Source organism: Capra hircus, chromosome 4 (assembly GCF_001704415.2).
Source record: "Capra hircus breed San Clemente chromosome 4, ASM170441v1, whole genome shotgun sequence".
Classification (NCBI taxonomy): Eukaryota; Metazoa; Chordata; class Mammalia; order Artiodactyla; family Bovidae; genus Capra; species Capra hircus.
This window is the reverse complement of record NC_030811.1, coordinates 93,234,502-93,258,523: the sequence shown is the minus strand read 5'-3', so window position 1 is coordinate 93,258,523 and position 24,022 is coordinate 93,234,502. Positions and strand designations below refer to the sequence as shown.

The 24,022-nt window shown below is 38.4% G+C and overlaps 1 protein-coding gene across 9 annotated transcripts in view; it reads left to right on the top strand.

The window, feature by feature from the left end:
- Positions 1–24,022, top strand: part of HDAC9 (histone deacetylase 9) — a 1,067,937-nt gene that overhangs the window by 662,385 nt on the left and 381,530 nt on the right. For all 9 annotated transcript variants that reach the window (XM_018047346.1, XM_005679004.3, XM_013963174.2 and 6 more), the window contains 2 exons: positions 2,612–2,822; positions 3,498–3,715. In XM_018047346.1, the coding sequence (XP_017902835.1) occupies positions 2,612–2,822; positions 3,498–3,715 (429 nt within the window). The remainder of the gene's footprint in view (positions 1–2,611; positions 2,823–3,497; positions 3,716–24,022) is intronic.

The window sequence follows — 24,022 nt, the reverse complement described above, 5'->3', positions numbered from 1 at the left end:
ACATTAAAGAATCATATTGATTCACATAATAATATATAAAAATAATAACTAATATTAGTATAATACTTTGTAGTTTTTAAAAAAGAAAGCAGTATCCAGGTATATTATTTTGCTAGCTCCACACAACCATCCCATGACACAGATTACAGACCACGTTTTAACAGAAGAAACAGCCCAAGACTTGGATCCAGGATCACAAGCCCAGCCACTAGCAGACCTGGACCTCAACTCAGGCCAGTGCTGTGAGGGCAGTGTCTGAAGCACAGCAGCATGTGTAAAGTGTTTATTTTGTGAATGACTTTATTCTGAGAATTTAGGTCCCTGACTCTGTGGTACTAAAGAATATATATCTGGAAAACCTCTGTAAGAACAATATTAAACTCTTCCTTGGAAATTCAGAGTGAATCAATTACTTTGAAAGTCTCAACAACTGAAATAGGATTTTTTGGAAGTAATTGTCCAGCTAGCAGAAGACAGCAATAATTATATTTCACACATATACTCTAAAATAATATAAATGTTAGTCATAGTAAAAGATTTTTAAACTTGAATAATTTATCTGTGAAAGATTATTAAATTAGGTAGAGGTCATATGATACATTCAGTTTTAAGAGAAATCTGTTCCAACCCTTGGCACCAATTTTACCAATTTTTAAATGGCTTCAAGAGTTTGGCAAGTCTTTCACTGAGTCCATCTTGTCAAATTAATATCTTTTACAATATGCCCACATCAGGAAATTATAAAGAGTTGACCATTTTGTGACTGTTTGCAGAATATGAACCCTATCTTATGGTATGCTAGTTTATGCACGATCATGCTTATGGTGACATTTTTAAATGGTAAATTTTATGATTATGTTCAATACATATTACAAATATATCTATAAGATAACTTATTATATTTGATCTTTGTAATAGAGTAGAATGTTGTCTTAGGTGATACAGTAATCTTATACCAGTGAGGAAAAAGCAAAGTTTGGATGTTGTTTTATATCTGGGGATTAAAAAAGACAGACAAAAAAAACACTGAATTCAGCTATGCCCTTGAAATTATACATGAAGCATTTGTAAACAACTGACTAGTGAAAAGGAAAAAGAAATTAGGGATTAAATAAAACAAATATTTATGGATGATATTTTCTAATCTTCACTTATTAAAAATTATTTTCAAAATACATTATATTCTTCTGTTCCTATATTTTCTGTTTCTTCTGGTGATGAGCAAATACTAACACAAAAACTTACAACATATAAGTTTTCTACTTTTTTTTGCATGTTCTAAGTCACTCCTACCAGCTAACACAAGTGCACTACTTTTAATGTGGTCAGGGAGAATTTTTCCCCAAAGGACCAAATACTAAAAGCCAGACTATTAAATGTTTCAATGATAATACCATTTGGTACCATTGGATGAGTAAACCAGTGTGGTTTGGATTGAAGTTTCATTTTTCTTTGCTTCTATTTTGCTGTGTATGAAGCTATCATAATTAATTTTTCAAGCTTGGCATTGCTTTGGCAAAGGGATCTCTAATATTTTATTTCCCCACTGAGTAGTGGGAAATTTTAAGGAGAAGAAGCCAGGAGAAGGAATCACTTCTAGATTAAACATTGCATCGACTTGTTGTGTGACTAAGACAAACCATTTACCTCTTTGTCCTTCAATTTCCCCGTCACTGAAAATTGCTTTGCTTCCCTGGCGCACAGCAATTTTGAAAGATGAAACATGAGTTTTGAAAAGAAACATGCCACATAATTTTGAGGTATTAGACCTCTGCTTTTGTAATACCAAAATGACCACCATTCATTAAGTTCTTTGACTAGGAGAATTCATTATTACTATTGATGATATAATTATTATTGCCTTATTACTATGTTATCATATATTTCAAGTTCCTAATAGCAATTTTAGGTGATATCTAATTTCACTTGTAGTTTATTTTATTAAACAAAAGTATCTGGAGTGTCATTTTCAATATTTAGAGATTTGAGACTCTGTTATAAATTAATATAAAATATACATTTAAATAAAATTTCTTCATATTTTATATAATCTTTCATTGACTTGTCTCAATAATTTTATTTTAAAAATTAAATATTGGACACCCACAGCTCTATGAATGTATTAGAGGACATATAAAGAGTGAATTGTTTATTCTGCTTGAAACTCCCAAATTACAGACCATTTTATATCCAGCTTCTAATCACTATTGTATAGTCATGAGTTTAGCAATCTGAATAAATTTTGCTTTTCTAATATACCTTTTACTTAAGCAATATGTTAAAATATTTTAGAAATAAACTTCCCAGTTATTAAGCCTAAAATAAACATAATTTTTAATGTTTTAGGAAAAGTTTTATTTGGGCTTCAGTACAATGATACACAATACTAAACTGTCTCCAGTGCACCAGCTTTGTGTTTTTTTTCTCCTATGTTCATTCACTTAGTTCAAAAGACATACTGTTGTCCATTTTCCCTACTCAGCCATTGGGTAAGATAAGGCTTTTTGGTGGCAGGGAAAATTATGGAATGAGAAACCAGTCCAATGACTTACAGACCTAATGACCCATATGGATGAAAGTGGATTAACATCTTTATTATTTCTTGACACAGGCTTCAAATTCACTCAAGGAAAAACAGAAGTGTGAGACCCAGACACTCAGGCAAGCTGTTCCTCTGCCTGGGCAATACGGGGGCAGCCTCCCAGCATCTTCAAGCCATCCCCACGTTACTTTGGAGGGAAAGCCCAATAGCAGCCACCAAGCTCTCCTGCAGCATCTATTATTGAAAGAACAAATGCGACAGCAAAAACTTCTTGTGGCTGGTAATTTATAATGGCATCTTTTGTAGGTTATGTTAGGGCTTTTGTTTTTATCAGCAAGCCAACGTAATGTCTCTTTGCCTCAAGACCTAGTAAAAATTCACATTGTCATGCAGAGGTTTCCCTGATACCTAGTACTGTGGAAAAGACTATTACCCGTATTTATTCCTCTAAATCTGTGGAAAAAAACTCACCTTATTTAACCTTCAGATATACCAGAGTGGACTGTAGATGAGTCATTGATCAGATGTGTATCTGCCCAATGCATTGGTATGTTTGCCTCCACCCTACCCAATCTGGGCATCCCTAGTGGCTCAGATGGTAAAGAGACTGCCTGCCATGCAGGAAACCCAGGTTCGATCCCTGGGTCTGGAAGATCCCCTGGAGAAAGGCATGGCAACCCACCAGTATTCTTGTCTAGAGAATCCCATGCACAGAGGAGGCTGGTGGGCTACATTCCGTGGGGTCGCAGAGTCGGACAAGACTGAGTGACGAACACACCCAACCTAGCCTTTTTCTGATATATGCCCAATAGTATACTGCCTTTCATAAAACTTATCCCATAGCTATCTTCTATAGCTTGTCTTGTCTTTTGTCTTTTCTTGTCTTTTCTTAAATTGTGTATGTGTCTCTGTAAGTACCTGTATATATATACATATATATTTTTTTTTTTTTCAGGTGGAGTTCCCTTACATCCTCAGTCTCCCTTGGCAACAAAAGAGAGAATTTCACCCGGCATTAGAGGTTCCCACAAATTACCCCGACACAGACCCCTGAATCGAACCCAGTCTGCACCTTTGCCACAGAGCACCTTGGCTCAGCTGGTCATTCAGCAGCAGCACCAGCAGTTCTTGGAGAAGCAGAAGCAATACCAGCAGCAGATCCACATGAACAAGGTAAGTTCCCAAGCCACGTCAACTCAGCGCAGCCACCTGTGTGGAATCTGGGGTTCTCGTCACTGATATGGACATACAAGAGAGAATGTTGGTGTCCATCACAATGACCTGGAGACTGCCCTCCTGGCCCTGCTGTCAGGGCTCAAGGACACCATCACAATACCACTGTCTTCTCCATCACTGCATGCATAGGACATTTGTAGCAAAATCGAGGTCCTAGATTTGTAGCAAAATCGAGGTCCTAGCTTGGAAAGTCTTTTCTGACTGAGGACATATCTGAATGCAGCAGCACATACAGAAAAGTGTGTGCAGAGCCCCGTGTTTTGTTACTGCAGTAAAGGTCTGAGGCAGAGTTGAAGTTTGCGCAGGTGTTGGCAGCTATGGCAAGGTTAGCCAGTTAGGCGTTTCTCTGCAACTTGTATGTAAACATGTTACATTTGTTTTTTAATATGTCCAACTCTTAGTCCAATCAGTGCTGAAGCAGTTTCTCGGCAGTTTGTGGTAGTCTCTCTGTGTCAGAAATGGACAGCAGAGGCCTGAGTCACAGCACATCCTCCGGAGCTCTCCTGCTGAGGCAGCCACAGACAGTCATTCTAACATGATGTGTCACACAGGCCAGGAGAGCATTTTCAATGAATCTGTAAGCAAAACTGGTCCGTACAGTGTTTAACCATTGCTCTCTGCCATGGTAGCCTTACAAAGGAAAATCCTTTCATTCCTGGAAAATGAAAGGTCCTGAATATCAAAATTCTGTCCTTTCTCCTTTGTTTCTATATTACTTACAAATATCTGATAGAGGCATTATGCTGAGAAACAGTGTCCTGTTTACTGATAAATGGATAGCTAAAAATTGGCTTAGTATGTAAGTGTGCTATCATATTATGACATAAGCAAAACAGGGCTTCCCAGGTGGTACTAGTGGTAAAGAACCCGCTTGCCATTGCAGGAGACATAAGAGATGCGAGTTTGATCCCTGGGTCAGGAAGATCCCCTGGAGGATGAGATGACAACCCACTCCAGTATTCTTGCCTGGAGAATCCCATGGACAGGGGAGCCTGGTGGGCTACAATCCCTGGGGTTGCAAAAAGTCAGACACAACTGAAGCGACTGAGCATAAATGAAACAAAACCTCATGGGCAAAAGTCTAATCATCTTTATGATAGTAAGAAAAAGGGGATCTTTATCATGTGCTCACCTTATTGCAGGTGGGATTAGAGATGTTTTCTCATCTTTGGCCTCCATCTTAACAAGGCAGATACATGAAGGTAGCATGACTGAAGAGCACAATACTGAACACAAATTCCCCCAGCCCAACCCTTTGCAGTGTTCCCAAATGACGTGTATGTGTGTATATTGGCGTGGGAGTGGCTGGGAGTGCCAGCTGCCTCTCCAGTCATCATTTGCTGCACTGCAGATTGTATTCCACTATATTTCAGACTCTTTCTATTAGTATATCATCAGGTTAATGCCTATCTTATTGCTTCAGTATTTCTCTAAATTTATCTAATTATCTTAGATAAAATCAGTCTTGTCAGCAGAGAAATGATTTTTCTCCTTGTATAATGGCATATTACTCCTTGTCCTCAATGTCATTCTGTACATTTACTGTGTTATGGTAGAGTTATGCTGATTTGTTTCTTTTGTGGTATATTAGCACAGCTTAAAATTACCAGGTATTCTTGAAATATTATCCAGTATGAAAGGAATGGCTGGGAATTCTTACATTTCACCTCACAATATTTTGATATGGAATTAGATTCATTTAGAAAAGTAGTAGTTGTTGTTATTTAATTGCTAAGTCATGTCTGATTCTTTTGCAACCTCACAGACTGTAGCCTGCCAGCCTTCTCTGTCCGTGGGAAGAAAAGTAACATCTGATTGTGAATACACTTTCTGCTACTAGGTTCTATTTCCTAGAACTATATGGAGGTGTGTTCTCTTACAGGTATATGAGGTAAATTGATCCCTTTGAAATCACCATCCACAGATGATTTCTATGAATACCTTTAAGAATATTTTGGAATGCATTTTTTTATGATCTAGAGTTCCCACTGCTTCAAACTCAAGTGGTATGTTAATATTGGATGGAATTATTGTATTTTAGTATCACATTTGAGATTTTGACAGACAGATGCTAAGCTCAGTCACATGAAAGAAACTAAGATGGAAAGCAGGCATTTGCATTTCAGAAATGAGAAAAGCAAATCTTATCAGAGACCTTCTTCCATGTGGAGCTGATTCTTTGGACTCTGTTAAGAATTCCTTCCAAAATTAGAAACAAACCTATACTACATGTTTGTACAGTGGTTTGATTATTAAATCTTGTCTTAATTAGGCAAAATGAAGCCCAGAAAACTTCAAAGTACAAAGCTGATCTTTATATATTAACCTCTCTCGACTTGGGTGTTTAGATTACTCAAGCAGGTCTCTCCTTGGCTTTTCTCCTTGTATGTATTCCATATGTTTAATCAAGAATCAAGATGGCATATGCACACTGGGTATTCTCCAGATTTTGAAAATATTTCACCTGTCCTCAATTGTCTAAGGGAATAGAGAGGAATTTTCTTAAATAAATATTGAACTCCATCCCATTCTATGGTATTCACAAATAGAACCACTAACGAGTGAATCGCTACTGTTCACCTTTTCCATGAGGTAATGAAAACATTTATTTCATGTCAGGAGAAGGCAAACTTAGATGCCGGAAGGAAACAGGTTTCTGCATAATAATATATTTATGAGTATCATGTAGAATAACCATTAATGAGAAATAACCACAGAAACTTTAATTTATATCTTTTCTCCCTTCTGTTATCATGGACAAATCTTCAGTGACTCATCAAACAGCCAAATAGTTGGCATCATAAACACATAGTCCTTACTCTCTTGTGATATTTATTACAGCAGGAAATACTGGCACATATGCATATATAAGTGTATAGATGACATATTTTATGTCTTTTCCTTTTATTCCCTCTAACTGGCTTTATGGTTCTTTTTTGAGGAATTTAGGGACTTTGAGGAAAAATGGAGTGAGACGAAAGAAAAAATATGCAGATTTATCTCTAAATTAGCATCATATTAAATATGATTAGCCTTCCTGGTATGAAAATTTTAATGACTGATTTGAATTGATAATAATCTTTAGAAGAATTAGAAGCAAAAGTATACTTTTTTCAGAGCAGTTTGTACATTGACCGACTAAATTTTAAAGACTTTCTCATATCTTGCTGTTATTTGAATGCATTTATGAAAGCAGTCAGTCATATTTGTTATAACCATACAATGTAAATGTTATTAAGTATACTAAACAATTTGCCTACCTGCTACCTACTACTTAAATGACATTTACATGGGAAATTTGTGTGTCATAAGATGCTAAAGCTCATGTAAGTATGTTTTAAGTGCTTAACAGCTTAGCAGAAATATCCCTAGAATGGGTTTGTATAGTATTTGTATTGCTATATCTACCAGAAAAGAATGAGACAAGCTTAAAAAAAAGATGAGTGGAAAATGTCAGATTGTTTATCTTTGCTTATAAGTTTGCATATTTTGTTTTCACTGAAAGCATTTTGAGAAGCTTAATCATAAGAAAATCATGGCTTACAACATTTGTTCTCTTGGGTTTTTTTTTTTTTGAAACATTTGAAAAATTCAGAAATGCATCTAAACAATTTTATCACTAATATATAGTACCTTCATGTTTAAAAAAATGTTATTAAAGAAAGGTTTTCAATATGAGGATCAAAGAAGACTGTTACTTTTGCCAATATCTTTTAATGCTTTTTATTGGAAAAAAGTGGTTTTCTAAAATAAAATTTTCCTTATAAATAAAAAATAGCAAACAAAAATATAGGAGAGTACTGATAGTTTTCTTCTGAACCCTTTTCAAGTTTAAATATTGCCACAGATTTTCTGGTAAAAACTATGACTGATGAAAACAAAATACCACAGTTGCTTGGGAATTTTTATGATTTTTGAAGGAGTACTGTGACCACTGCCTGATTAATAGTAGGACAAATGTCAAGTAACATCACTCTCTGACACACAGAAATTTTCCAAAGTATATTCAGGCATCTTTATTGTGAGAAAATTTGACAATAGATCTCTGTCCCCCTTCCAAATGACAACATTGTTCTTTGAATTATTTCTTAGTTATAGTATTAATAGCACTGATTGCTGCCTAATTGTTTCTATTTTAACTAAAATTTTATATCTTTTCTAATACCTATGTTTTTCATATTCATTTTGTCAAATCTGTATTAGAAGAAATTTTAAGAAAATTATTTCTTATTTCAATACTTATTTGAATGACATAATCTATGCAAGGGGCTTCCCTGGTGGCTCAGCTGGTAAAGAATCTGCCTGAAATGCAGGAGACCCTGGATTGATTCCTGGGTCTGGAAGATGCCCTAGAGAAGAAATAGGCTACCCACTCCAGTATTCATGGGCTTCCCTAGTGGCTCAGATGGTAAAGAGTCCTCCTGCAATGTGGGAGGCCTGGGTTCTATCCCTGGATTGGGACGATGCCCTCTAGAAGTGAATGGCAACCCACTCCGGTATTCTTGCCTGGAGAATTCCCATGGACAGAGGAGCCTGGTGGGCTACAGTCCGTGGGGTCACAAAGAGCCTGACACGACTGCACAACTAAGCACAACACGAATCTTTGTAAGTATCCACTTAGCAAATCATTACTGAATTCTTACTTGATTAGTACCAGACACTATTTTAGGCAGTCAGAAAACAGCATTCAGCATCCTCGTGGAACTTAACATATGGGCAGCAGGAGACTGAAATATTCCAGTAAATAGCAATGCAATATATTAAGTATTGGGATAGAGGACTGAGGAAGGAAATTGTTTTCTTTGAGGAAACAAGTTTCAGACTTGTTTAGTTTCTCTCAGGATTATTGTGTACTGTTTATATATTTTCCTCTCCCTTCTCTCTGTCTCTGTCTCTCTTTCTGTCTCTTTCTCTGTCTTTCCCTCGCTGTCTCTTTCTTTCCCTCCCTTACTCCCTCTCTCTTTCTTTCTTTGTAAAATGCTCTGTGATAAATATCTTATGCATTCCTAGGACTGGATATCAGCCAACACTTTTAAAAAAAGCTCACACAAATCATGAGATGATATCTTATACATGTCAAGGTTCACTCTAGATATAAGTATTTATTATATATTTGTTACTATGATACTTAGGCATTTTGACATGAGTGCTATTTTATCATAATAAAAATATATCTAAGACAAGAGCAGTAAAGGGGAGGCTGAGCAGATGTCCTGCGTTGCCCTTATTAAAACAGGTAGATTTTATGTCTGACAAGCGAGGCATGAATATAATTATGCTCAAATGCTGGTACAGAGCTAATGGGGAGCATTCATCAGGTTTGGAAGAGAATTTGACCCTTTATTTGAGTAGTATCTATTGTATTCCTTTTCTTAACATAATTTTCTAGCATAAATGTTACATTTTCTCCTTAACTCCTCATGATTCATTCTCATTTCTTGTCCCCAGTAATCTATCCAGAAGAGCCGAGAGGAGAATATTCTTTCATGCCTGTAGTCACATACAGACATAGCATGGTTTTATGTGTGTGCATATATTTCTTCTTATAAAGTGTCCCTAAAGCCATGTCTAAATTTTGAGCAAAGTGTATATTTTCCCAAGGAGATTAATTTGGACAACAATTACATACACATTTACAATCCCAAAAGTTTACATATTTTGAAGTCACACTTCATATTAGTTTATTTTAATAAGGTGAATTCTATCCATGCCTTACTTGTAAGATGAAAATTTTGCAAATAATTACATAAGGCCCATGTACCAATTTTTGCTTTTTTGCTACACCTCTTTCTCCTAGTGTGTCTTTTCCTCCCAATCTTTTACACAACTTGCATCTCTCCAGAATGTTTCCCAAAGGAACCTTAGGGATAGGTTCCTTTAAGTAGTGCCAGCTCTCTTCTCTGTATAGGCTCTTCCATGAGTTGGAACACCATGCCAGCGTTCTTATGTGTATCATCTCCTCAAACTGTAATACACTTTTTTTTTTTTTACTATGAAGAAAGTTAATTTTCTTCTTAGTTCTTTTGTAACTAATTTGACCAAGATGACCAGGTTAGTAGTGGACAGAGCTGGGATGCCAGCATAGATTGTCTGACAAAAAATCCTGTCCTTAACCTAAACTTGGGCCAGTGATTTTCAGTGTTGTTTATTGTCACCAAGGAGATAAGATTTTCCTAATTTTATTTTTGCCCAAAGTAGGAAACTTACAATGAAAAGCATGGCAAACAAACCAACAAAAAAGGAAGGTCATCTTATTTTTTAGGTATTGGTTTGGATTTGCCAGGATGAAGAAATCTCATTTCCTGACCTTGACTCCTAGTTCTCTACGCATTGCCTCCATCCAGTTTCTCCCTTGGAAGTGTCTTTATATGGACCCAGTGGCGGTACTTCCAGATACTCTCTTGGCTTTCCAGCGGTGGGGTGTCAATGCAGTAGAGAACCAGCTACAGTAGAGAAATACTATAGCCAGGCCCGCTTCACTCCTTTCTCCTGTGTTGTAACATTGCTATGTTTTTTAGATTGGGCAGACATTTTCTGACAGGAGTTCTGAGCAAGCCTAAAACTGAAAATCAACTGACTTCATCAGGTTCAACTGAAATGCAAATGTTGGCATCTCATCTATGAGTGGTTGGAAAATGCCTTTTTTTAAGTTTTGAAAAATGGATGAGTAGAAACTTGAACTGGGCTTTCATTTAGGAAAGTCAGCATTACTGTTGTCAGGTTTAATTTCTCTCTATCCACATGACAGCTTGTTTTTATGCAGAGTCTTTAATCACCAATTTAGGATTACATTTTGCCCATTAGATGGATAGTATGTCCAAAAACTTTAGCAGGCATTGAAAAGCAGTCTTAATTTTATAACTATAAAAAGCCTCCTAGATTATTTATCTATCTATAGAGGTTTATAAAAGAAACTTTGACTTTACCCTCAAATAGATGCTATTTCGACATGATTAGCCCAATGTAAATAGATCCTTGTAGGTATGTATTGAGCTTCAAAAAAACCCACTTATGCTGCAGTACCAGCTTACATCATCACAGAGAATTCATATAGAAGCTTTTCATATAATTACAAGTCGATGGTTTAAAATATACAGAAAATGGCTTGTTGCTTTATTATTAGATGTGATGAAATCCTGTGTTTGGAAAAGAAACTAAATGACCATTTCAGTGGATTAATGTGTAACATTCATAAATGTTCCCAGTACTGCTTTCATAACTTGAAGACCAAGGGAAGGACCTCGACCTTTCCTTTTCACTCTGCACTGTTAATCTAGTCAGAGATGCTTTTATTGAAGGAGAAAAACAATAGTTGGACATAACTATGAGGTAAGAAAATAGGGGAAAGAAAACTACCTGGGGAATTGGACCATGTGAGTGCTTTGACTGATGTTGATTCCAGGAGTTCAAAAGGAGAGGGAAACTAAATAATTTGGTTGTTTCCCAACCTTGACAAATAGTTTCATTTGACAGAATGAAATAATTAAGTCTTACTAAGGAATTTTTAATATAACTAAGTGATTTGTGGACGTGGAAACCACGAATGTGTAGCAGTCTCTTTGTTACAGATTTTAGATGCTTGTAAGGTCTTGATTTTAGGGTTTTTTTCCCCTCTGTATCTTTTTTCTCTTTCTTTAAATATTTATGAAAACTAAGGGATTATAGTGACCCTGGAATGTCATACCGTCTGGAGTGTTCCCATCCTTCAGGCAGAATTGACTCCAGGGTTATGCTCTCATATCCTAAATATACCACTACTCTCTTGCTATCAGCTTAGTTATATCAACCAGCAATAAAAACTCACTTCTAAAAAATAATTTCCTGGCATGGAATAATTGATGTTTCAAAAAGATTTATTAGCAACCATTTTGCTGCATCCTAGAAATGAAAATAAAGGCTGTTTTTCCTCTTGAATGGCAAGTAGATAATTCTAATCAAAGATAGGTCTACAGAATACATAGTTCCTAAGAAGTGCAAAATCTAGAATGCTGGGTAGCCTTTTCAACAGGAGTTTCTGATGCCCTGCACAATTATTTGTTTGTTTTGCCATTATGGCCAAACTGTGACCTCTTCGTCCTCCAATGCTCTAATCTATACATTTTAGAGCTTTTTAGTGAGAATTATATGAGAGGATGTTCTGAAAGTTCTTTGTAAACATAGTAAGAAATCCTTACATTTAACGCAGTATTTATATTCTTATATAGCACCAATTTCTATTTTCCTCATTCTGTTAATGAAAATAGCTGTCTGGAAGTGGTAGAATATATCTAAGACACGCATTTTTCACTTCCCTCAGTATTACATCAAGCTACTTTGTTGTAAACCAGTTCACTAAATTTTGTTCCAGCTATCTCTTGTAGCTTTGTATTCATCATGAAGCTGACCTTGTTTTTCTCTATGGAACAATATTATGTTAGTTATTTAATTTTTAAAATTTATTTTAATTAGAGGCTAATTACTTTACAATATTGTGGTGGTTTTTGCCGTACAGCCATGGGTGTACATGTGTTCCCCATCCTGAACTTCCCTCCCACCTCCCTCCCCATCCCATCCCTCAAGGTTGTCCCAGTGCACCAGCCCTGAGCACCCTGCATCAAACCTGGACTGGCGATCTATTTCACATATGATAATATACATGTTTCAATGCTATTCTCTCAAATCATCCCACCCTTGCTTTCTCCCACAGAGTCCAAAAGTCTGTTCTTTACATCTGTATTATTGAATTTTTTATTGAGGTATAATTCATACACTGTAATTTATTTTCCTTTTGCTGTGCAATTGAATGATTTTTGACAAATGCATATCATCACATAATCACCATGATCAAGATATAGAACTATTCCCTCAACTTCCAAAATTGCCCTGTGTTCTCCTTTGTAGTCAGTCCATACTCTTACTTCCAACCGCTGGCAAAGTAAAATTTTTGACCATTTAAGGAACGTAAAACAAATCACAAGTATGAAGGATGGTGTATTATTTTTTCTTTGTTATACCTTAATTTATTTTTTATTGGAGGATAATTGCTTTACAATGTTGTATTGGTTTCTGCCATACCTCAACTTGAATCAGCCACAGGGATATGTGTGTCCCCTCCCTCTTGAACACCCCTCCCATCTCCCTCCTCACCCCACCCCTCTATCTGGGTTTTTACACAGCAGTGGGTTGAGCTCCGTATGTCACACAGCAAATGTCCAATATATGCAAGCAGCTCATACAGCTCAATACTAGAAAAACAAACAACCCAATCAAAAAATGGGCCAAAGACCTAAACAGACATTTCTCCAAAGAATTTGTAAAGACATGCAGATGGCCAACAAATACACATAAAGGTGCTAAACATCACTCATTATTAGAGAAATGCAAATCAAAACTACAATGAGGTATCACCTCACACAGGTCAGAATGGCCGTCATTAAAAAAATCTACAAACAATAAATGCTGGAAAGGATATGGAGAAGGGAACCCTCTTCCACTGATGGTGGGAATGCAAGTTAATACAGCTCCTATGGAGAACAGTATGTAGATTCTTTAAAAAACTAGGAATAGAACTACCATATGACCCAACCATCCCACTAGTGGGCATATACCCTGAGAAAGCCATAGTCAAAAGATACGCATGTGCTTCAGTGTTTGCTGCGGCACTGTTTACAACAGCTAGGACATGGAAGCAACCTAGATGCCCATTGACTGATGAATGAATACAGAAATTGTGGTACATATACACAATGGAATATTGCTCAGATTAAACACACACACACATATTTGAGTAGTCCTAACCTCATGCAAAGAGTTAACTCATTGAAAAAGACCCTGATGCTGGGAGGGATTGGGGGCAGGAGGAGAAGGGGACAACAGAAGATGAGATGACTGGATGGCATCACCAACTCGATGCACGTGAGTTTGGGTGAACTCCAGGAGTTGGTGATGGACAGGAAGGCCTGGCATGCTGCAGTTCATGGGGTCGCAAAGAGTCGGACACAACTGAGCAACTGAACTGAACTGAATGAAGTGGATAAACCTAGAGCCTAATATACGGAGTGAAGTAAGTTAGAAAGAGAAAGGATGGTGTACTTTAAGAGCATGTAGACATCAGCCCTAAATGATCTAAACCATAGAATGTTCAAGCAAGAGGAGACATAAGTGATTCTTTGCCGAGGTCAGGAGCTGATACTCTATGGACTTGGATCCATTCCATTGAACTGATGTCTTTGGGCTGCCTAATGTCTTAAAAAGCACTCAGTCTTTAAAGACAGAAAGATTTCAAATACAAATCTAGATTTCTGGCATTGTCTGAAAAAGTGAAAAGCCTGGCTACACTGAGCCCATGGCATTTTTCACATGGCATTTATTGTCTGGGTTTCTTCTTGGTTGTCCTTTTTAAAGAGGACTTGTACTATTTTCCAGTTTACCAGAGCGAGGGACAGATGAATAGGGAGAAAGTGAGCTGTTTACTAGTCAAGTGATCAGAAGCTCCCTGGCTCTGAAACTTTGTCTATTCTGAGACACAGTCCAAAAACACTAATCAAAGGGTGAGCGAAGGAACCTAACATGCCTCTCCTCACTGTGCCACTATTCATTACCCTTAAAGAAGGGAAAAGAGAAAAGAAAACTTTCAAAGTGTACTGTCAAGATCAGGAAGGAGGTTATCAGGGGAAAAATCCTATTATGTAATACAAAAGGGCATAAAATTATCCAGTGATGTAACAAAAGGAAAAATAGCTCATCTGTGTTGTAGTTATGAAATGCCCCCAATAGTCTGGCTGGGGATTTTATGTTCTCAAAAGTCAGTCTTCCTGTTTCCACTTTTGCCCACCTAAATCCAACATTAGGTAGCTTCCCTAGCGATCCTTTACAAATGCAAATCACATTGTGTCAAGCACTTGCTTAAAAGTCTCCAGTTTTGTTCCTTATAGTTTGTAAGATAAAATCCAGATATCTTTGCAGGGGCCCATAAGGCTCTTTCCCCCTCCTTGACCTTATCTCCCAACTCCCTTCCCGTACCCGCTGAGCTCCCACCACATTGGCCTCCTGTCTGGTGTGTGGGCAGTCAGTCTCCTTCCATCTCATGAAATGAACAGCTAGTCACAGTTCTGGTGGAATGTTCAACCTCCAGGTATTCTTAATACTCAGCTCCAACCTCACCTCTTCAGAAGGTCCTTCCTTGCTCATGCAGATTAGGCACACTCACTCCTTCCCCACTGTTCACTGTCACATTAAGTTCCACTCTTCAGTTGTTTATTTTTATTTCTCCTTGAGACAGTTCAGTTCAATTCAGTCACTCAGCCATGTCCAACTCTTTGTGACCCCATGAACCGCAGCATGCCAGACCTCCCTGTCCATCACCAGCTCCTGGAGTTAATGATGCCATCCAACCTAATCATCCTCTGTCGTCCCCTTCTCCTCCTGCCTTCAATCTTTCCCAGCATCAGGGTCTTTTCCAATGAGTCAGCTCTTCGCTTCAGGTGGCCAAAGTATTGGATTTTCAGCCTCAGCATCAGTCCTTCCAATGAACACCCAGGACTGATCTCCTTTAGGATGGACTGGTTGGATTTCCTTGCAGTCCAAGGGACTCTCAAGAGTCTTCTTCAAGGCCACAGTTCAAAAGCATCAATTCTTCAATGCTCAGCTTTCTTTATAGTCCAACTCTCACATCCATACATGACCACTGGAAAAACCATAGCCTTGACTAGATAGACCTTTGTTGACAAAGTAACTTCTCTGCTTTTTAATATGCTGCCTAGGTTGGTCATAACTTTCCCTCCAAGGAGTAAGCGTCTTCTAATGTCATTGCTGCAATCACCATCTGCAGTGATTTTGGAGCCCAGAAAAATAAAGTCAGCCACTGTTTCCACTGTTTCCTCATCTATCTCCATGAAGTGATGGGACTGGATGCCATGATCTTAGTTTTCTGAATGTTGAGCTTTAAGCCAAGTTTTTCACTCTCTTCTTTCACTTTCATCAAGAGACTTTAGTTCTTCTTCACTTAAACCTGTATGCAGGCCAGGAACAACAGTTAGAACTGGACGTGAAACAACAGATTGGTTCCAAATAGGAAAAGGAGTATATCAAGGCTGTATATTGTCACCCTGCTTATTTAACTTATATGCAGAGTACATCATGAGAAACGTTGGGCTGGAGGAGACACAAGCTGGAATCAGGATTGCTGGGAGAAATATCAATAACCTCAGATATGCAATGGCACCCCACTCCAGTACTCTTGCCTGGAAAATCCCATGGATGGAGGAGCCTGGTAGGCTGCAGTCCATGGGGTCGCTAAGAGTCGGGCACGACTGAGCGACTTCACTTTCACTTTCACTTTCAGATATGTAGATGACACTACCCTTACGGCAGAAAGTGAAGAAGAACTAAAGAGCCTCCTTGAGACAGGATCTTGCCTAACTGACCACTCTCTTCCCAGGTCCTGGCGTATATAGCAAGTGCTCAATAAAGATTTGTTGAAAGAGTAAATAAATGGGTAACTTTAACTAGCTGGGAGGAGGAAATTTTTTAGTCTCCTTTCCGGAAGTGAACACTTCAGTTATTGGAATATTAGGATGTTTTAAGAGCCAAAGAAAGGGTATTTTAATTGCAGGCATTGTTTTGGACAGTCATTTAGAGTTATAAAAATGAACACACTTTCATTAAGAATTCATTTGGACCCTAGATTAATTTTATATCTCTTCGGTATTGGCAAGAAAGGATGTTTTTCAGTTTAGACTTTTAATTAATGTGAATAATGGACCAGAACTTAGAAAGTTTTTCTCTCTTGTTATTTAACTTTGGTTCTTCTGATTTCTTCCCTAAAGTGCACAGAATGACATGGAGTATGTTGTCTTGAGTCAGAGTTCTTCTCTAAGTAGACCTCTCGATTTGAAAGCCCTCCAAACTCTGCATGTTGTTTCTGAGAACAGTTGGTATATACCTAATCTATTTGTGAGTGGAGACAGAATTTTATCATTATTTTTAAATCTAGTTTCCTTGGAGCTTAAGGGAAAGGTTTTATTTTTCAAAAGAAGTATTTTACATGTATTTAAAAGAAAAAAAAATGCTTGTCCTTTTCCATTCCCCAAGAAAATCTGTCTTAAAATCTGAGGCAAAATAAGAAAGTGATGAGTAGAGTCAAAGGTCATTTTGCATAGTTTAATTCAAACACTTGTGCTGAATGATTTGTTGACAATTTCAGAAAATCAGATGTCTATCCGAAACAGATTTACTCCTTAGATACTTCTGTGCTTAGTTTGATATTCATTTCTGAAAATATTTGTGGGGACATGCAGGATTTCTGTGACTAAAGTTAATAATATAAAATTTTTAAAGATATTTTATTCAAAAGCACTGTACTTATGTTAGCTTCTAGACTTATATCAAACAATGTAACTTACACATTGAATTAATGGGTTAAGGTGTAAAGATTAGCAGCTGCTGCTGCTGCTGCTAAGTCGCTTCAGTCGTGTCCGACTCTGTGCGACCCCATAGACGGCAGCCCACCAGGCTCCCTCGTCCCTAGGATTCTCCAGGCAAGAACACTGAAGTGGGTTGACATTTCCTCCTCCAATGCATGAAAGTGAAAAGTGAAAGTGAAGTTGTTCAGTCGTGTCTGACTCGTAGCGACCCCATGGACTGCAGCCTACCAGGCTCCTCTGTCCATGGGATTTTCTAGGCAAGAGTACTGGAGTGGGGCACAATCTTTTTCTTTAACGAATTTTACACCATTTGCTAATAGAATATATAGTGTTCAACATGGAATATAAAATATTGAAATTATGGACTTGCTACACTCATTACCCTGGCAGGGATTGATAGGAATTGAAGAGTCGAGTTGTAATACTAGAAGACATTAGAGATCTGGATACATGATCATGCTATCTGGTCTGTAAAATCTCCAGTGTGAGCCTGTATGTGAATACTATAATGCGGAATGGTCATGGACTGCCTGCAGCCTTCTTAGTGTTCAGTACACTTGCTATACTGAAATGACTCATTTGAAAAGACCCTGATGCTGGGAAAGATTGAAGGCGGGAGGAGAAGGGGATGACAGAGGATGAGATGGTTGGATGGCATCATCAACTCGATGGGCTTGAGTCTGAGTAAACTCCAGGAGTTGGTGATGGACAGGGAGGCCTGGCGTGCTGCAGTCCATGGGGTCGCAAAGAGTCAGACACACCTAGTGACTGAACTGAACTGACACTGCTGTACAGTAGCATGGAAGATCCGCTAGAGGAGGGCATGACAACCCACTCCAGTATTCTTGCCTGGAGAATCCCATGGAAAGAGGAGCCTGACAGGCTACAGTCCACAGTGTCGTAAAGAGCTGGACACAACTGAAGCGACTGAGCACACACACACAGCGTGGAGAACACAGAGCCACACTGACCGATGGGAATGAACAAAGATAAAAGGGGCAGAAGCAGCAGCTCAGCCATCGTCTTCTTCATCTCAGCTGGGCTCCCCACCAGAGTAGCTCACCTGGCGTCAGACGAATGACACAGGGTGTGTTTTACAGATGGAGCCTCAGCCGAGATTACACAGGCGTACACATTTATCTGTCACACAGATGTTTCTTCTTGTGTTTTCTAGCCAGCAAGGCAACGGCTCGGCTTTGCTGGGGGATCACCTCCAGATGTTCAACCAAAAAGAGACCCTGCTACCCCACTGAGAGTCAGCAGACAGCTCCTCTCTGTAGCTGGGGCCCCTGAGCGACAGTACAAATTAGAAAAGGGTTAACCCATACCTTCTTGGTAATGGTCATAGTTGTAGTTCAAAAACACATAGAGCACAGCATAGTCCAAACACTGGATTTCCTCGTAAATAGTCAGAAACTTACAAATCATATCAAGTTAACTCTTTATTTTTAAAATCCAAAATAAGTCAAACCTGGCAGGTGGATCTTCTGAGACTTTTGTTTGCATATTTTCTTGATGTTAATTGCCAATTTTTCCACTCCAGCAAATTTGACTGTTTAAGCAAAATCAGCTTGAGTCAGATACCTCAAATAAGAAGTTTAGATTAACTCCCTCTATGCATTTATAGTTTGCAAAACTGTCTCCAGGAGATCCCATTTATTTCTTTTGCATTTTTAGAAACGTCACAAAGAGCACATTTTATTCCAGAAATAGTGAAAAAGACATAGTTATTATTCATGTGGATGTTGGCATTCACTTTATAACCTGGGGGTGGGGGGAAACATGTCAAAGCTTTATTGCTAAGTACAAACTAAGTTTTCAAGTATTTATGAAGAGAAGTGAGAGTGAAACAAGGATAAATTCTAGATTTTTGGTTTGTGCAACCGGCTTATGGTGTTTACTCAGAGAAGGAAAATTAGGTGATCAGTACATTTGGGTATGGAATAAAGGTTATCTTTGAGCTACGTAAAGTTGTTGATACCTATTGGAATTCTAGATCTAAGGGATAACATTAGGCAAGCAGCTGAATTATGTAAGTTTGGAGTTGAGGGGAGACACTGGAATTGTTTATATGAATTCAGTTGTTGTTGGAATATAGCTGTTTCAGAATGGAAGGTATAAAACGTTCTAGGTGTCTTTTCTGGAGATGATTTGGCTTTTGGAGGGCATGAAATCCCTTGTGTATAAAATAAGAATTTGAAGAATGTTGTTAGAAAATTTTCAACTCCAACATTTTATATCTATATGATCTCCACTCATAAGTCACTGTTTTGTATCAAGAAATGTTTCTTTTACAAACCATTAAGGAATTCTGCCCTTAGAAGATAATTGTTTTGCCATCTGGCCTTCTCATCCAGTTATCACAGCATTATCCATTCTGGCACTTATTTCTCTCATATTTCAAGTCCAGCAGAAGTGTAGATGAAGCCAGAGGCACGGGAACAAACAGCACTGTTTCTGCATTGCACACTGGAAATCGTTATACACACTTTCGTGTGTGTCTCTGTGTCAATGAGGTGGTAAATACTGATCAAATTTGATTCCTGGGCTGCATGATGCGATTTCTAGGTATTCCAGTGACTTCAGGAGTACATTAACAGATCAGAGTTTCTGTTAAAGGTTTTCAGTTTAAATGAACATATGAAATATCCTGTGAACACTCAGCATTTTGTCAGTATTAAAGATTTTCTTTGACATATTTTCTATCAATGGGAAATTATATTTCATTAAATTCACATATATCTTGTCTATTCTTTGGCTATACCACCATTAGTAATATAAATCTCTTACTAATCAAAGATGCTTTGATTTTGTCATGTTTTCTTTTCAAAAATGCTTCATCCTGACTGCTCCTGTTAATATCTGATTTCAAGTGCCACTGGATTTGGTATTTATGCAGTCATTACTCTGGTGGCTCAGACAGTACAATGTCTGCCTGCAATGCAGGAGACCCAGGTTCAATCCCTGGGTTGGGAAGATCCCCTGGAGAAGGAAATGGCAACCCACTTCAGTACTCTTGCCTGGAAAATTCCATGGACTGAGGAGCTTGGTAGGCTACAATCTATGGGGTCGCAAAGAGTTGGACATGACTGACCAACTTCACTTTCACTTACTGACTGTAGCAAGAGAGATTTCAGTCAATTAGGGTTTCCCCAGTGGCTCAGCAGTAAAGAATCTGCCTGTAATGCAGGAATCACAGGCGACACAGATTCGATCCCTGGGTCGGGAAGATCCCCTGGAGGAGGGCAAGACAACCACTCCAGTATTCTTGCCTGGACAATCCCATGGACAGAGGAGCCTGTCAGGCCACAGTCCATAGGGTCGCAAAGAGTCAGGCATGACTGAAACAGCACACACGCAGTGTGGATAAAAGCCTAGTTTGAGTGAATTCTAAAGAGACTGTGAGAAGGAAAAATGAAGACAATGAAGAGAAATAACTCAGGGAAATTTACTGTGGAGAAAGGTACATAATGTTTTTGTTTTTTTTGTTTTTTCTGAGAGGGTGAGGGTGGGACCCAGGGAGGTTACATTTAAGACCGATAGTAAGACTGAAGGTGTCCAAGTGGAAGCACTCCAGCAGAGATGGGATATGAGTGATGGAGAGCAGGGTGGAGAATTGTAGGGACGGACAGGACCCAGAGCATTAAGCTGAGGGCTGGGCTAAGATAGGGATGCAGACCTTTCTTCCACTGTTATGTGAGTAAGGGTAGCAGAATTCTTGTGAGTAAGGGTACCAACATTCTTGGTAGCAGAATGTTGAATTTCTCTATTTTTAAATGTCTGTTTTCTCACTGAAATAAGCAAAAATAGCAGGAGTGAGGAAAAGGTCTAGATAGTAGGAGTTTGTGGAGAAAGGAGGTACTTTGAAGTTGTCATTGAGAGTGAGAGAAAATTAGCTAGAGAAGTGTAGTTATTTCCAGTCAGCACTGAGGGTCCATTTGAGGGTTATGATCACGGATATGAAGCAAAACACTCAGCATGATTGTAATTTGTTTATTTGTTTTCTAGCTTATTCAGCTGCTTGGGTTTGGCAGAGATTTAATATTAACCAAGGTTGGAAGTCTTACTCATACAGGAAAATCCATATTGAAAAGGCAAGGGAGTTGACGATAGTAATAAGGGAGTGATTTTTAATGATGGAGAATGGAACCTAGTCCAGCAAGGAGGGAAGCTGAGGAACAAGGGTGGTGGAGGTGACAGGCAGGGAAAATGTAGGTTCAATAGCTTGGAGAACCCTCCAGAGGTGACGAGTGGTCTGGGTCAAAATATTCTGAGGATGAACCCGAGGAAACAAATGTCTGAAACTGAGGTTTAAGAGCATGTACAGCCACCAACAAAGGCCAGGTCACTGGGAGCTGAAGTAGAATGGAGGATAAGACCATTGGCAGTTACGAGGTCAGGACCCTGAGAGGCCATGCTGGAAATGAAGCTGAGGAGAGAAATAGCAACAGAAAAGTCTTTTTACTTAGCGGGTGGTATCTGTGACTTCCTCTTGGTTATTAAATACTCCCTGTGGTCAGACATCCAGAAGCTAGACAAGATGCAGAGTCACCCCTAGGAAGCAGGAACTTTTGACGTGGCATTTCCTGGACACTGGTCACACGTGCTCCCTGGCTGACCTTCATGAATGGCCCCTAGTTCCTGTCCTATAGGCACACACCCATAGAGTTTTGCTCTTTTTATCCTCTTGCCCTCACAGAGGCTCTTACAGGGAGAATCTTTTGACCACCTTGTGAAGGCATCTGTTTGACCCACCAGTATCGTTGGCTCATCAGCCCTGATGCACTAGCTCCCGTGAACTTTTCCGGCTAAACTGGGGTGTCGAGAGGGGAAATTTCCACAGCTCAGCAAGCATACATCCAGAAGACGAATTGCAACAATCTTCTGGAAGATAGTGTCTCGAAGGGACTCTTGCAGTCTCCTTCACCTGACTGATATGTTTTCTAATTTAATGTCTTCTCCCTACAAAATCCTCTAACCTGCTCTTATATGTTGTCTTAGGTGAGTGATGAGGTCAAGATAGCAAGCCTGGCTGGTGATCTCTTTCTCTGTAACTGTCCACCTCTCTCTTGAAGAATGAGTGGATGTTTGTCACCGAACGTTCTTATCCCTGGTGTTCCAGCTAAACCTGGAGCTTTTCAATTAAAACCCTGCTTCTTTTCTATGGTGTTACATGTTCTTTTTCTAGCCAATTAAGTGGAGTTTTACAATTGTATAGTCAAACTTCAGGAATAATACATTGTCTCTTTTCTCCAAAATCTGTGTCTTATGTATGCTTTATCCTAAGTTATATTTTATTTCTCTAGAATCTTATTCACAACTCAAATATATTATAAACTGGGTCACTCTTACCAGAATCATCTTCCAGCATTCTCTCCCTGTCTTCCTGTGCTCAAACCGCACTGACCTTTCAGTTGCTCAGACACACTGGGCTCTCCTCCAGTCACACACTGTGCCTTCTGCCAGAAGTGCTCCCTCCCCTGATTTCCACTCCTCACACACATCCACATCCTCCTGTCCATCCTTCATCTCTGATGTCTCAGCCTCCTCAGTGAAACTTTCCTAAATCGCCTCTCCTGTTTCAGCTAGTGTGTATTCTTATAACATGCTGTGTTGCTCCCTTTATCATTTACCATACTTGAAAATAAGAATAAATTTGTGCATCTGTTTGGTGCCTTTCTAACACTCGAAACTGAAAGCTCCCTGAGGGCAGGACAATGGCTGTTTCCCCAGTGCCTAGCAGAGTGTCTGAAACATAGTTGGCACTCAGTAAATACTCCCTGAATGAATGAATGAAAAGTCCCAGTATAATTCTTACTACAGTGAAATCGAAGGGCTTTGTCAGCATAGGCAAGGCCATTTGAGGTTGTGAGCACTGGAGAAAAGTCTGAGGTTAAGATACCCTTCAAAATTTGAGTCCTTATATATTCTAAACTGCAGGATGTGTCTAGTTTTGCAAAACATAGGTGTGAGTGGGAGATAAATTTGAATTTTTTCATAGAAAAGTCTGTATTCATGATTTTTGTGTTGGTATTCTAACCGTGCTGCTCATCACAATAGTTGGTATGTTGCGTAAATGGGCACTGACTCAGCAGGAAATTCTAACCGCTCTTTGAAACACAGTTCAGGATCTGCAGATAACCAGTCAGTAGGCTCCTTGTCAAATGAAACAAAAGGCCTATGTGAGATGAAATCATCTTGAGAATTTTTCCCCATATAACAAGTTTTTATACCATGGCATTTTGCTATTGTTCAATTTAGGTGTATTGCCAATTATCTTTTTAAATTATAATTCATATACTTCAAGAGATTAAATATGATTTAATTTACAAAATAAAAGGTCAATAATTTTCAAATTCAAAACTGCTTCCTTGTTATGTTCCTATTCTTTAATTTATATTTGGATATTAATAAAAATTTTTGTGCTATCACTAAATTCTGCATCGTTTTGAAGTTCAAGATTTCAAAGTCAATATTTCCATTTTTCAGAAGTATACATAGGTCTTTTATCATTTGACCCTTTAGGTATAGGAAAATTAACAGACCAGAAACACTCTTAGAATTTGTGCTACTGTCTTACACTGTGGTTGCCATCTATTGGAAAATGAGATTGGGGAAGTTTTTCATTACCTCTCTATTAATATTATTTCTGTTATACTTTCTTCTTTTAGGGAAAAAAATATTCTCAGGTTTGCCTGGATTAAATTGATTCATTACAACCTGTCCTTTGTGACAGTTTCATGGTTTCCAAAGGAAAAGTTCATTATTTGCCCTTTTCCCACCATTTTTTAAGTCGGTTAAACAGTGAACCATTTTTAAAAAAAAGACATTTAAAGACCTC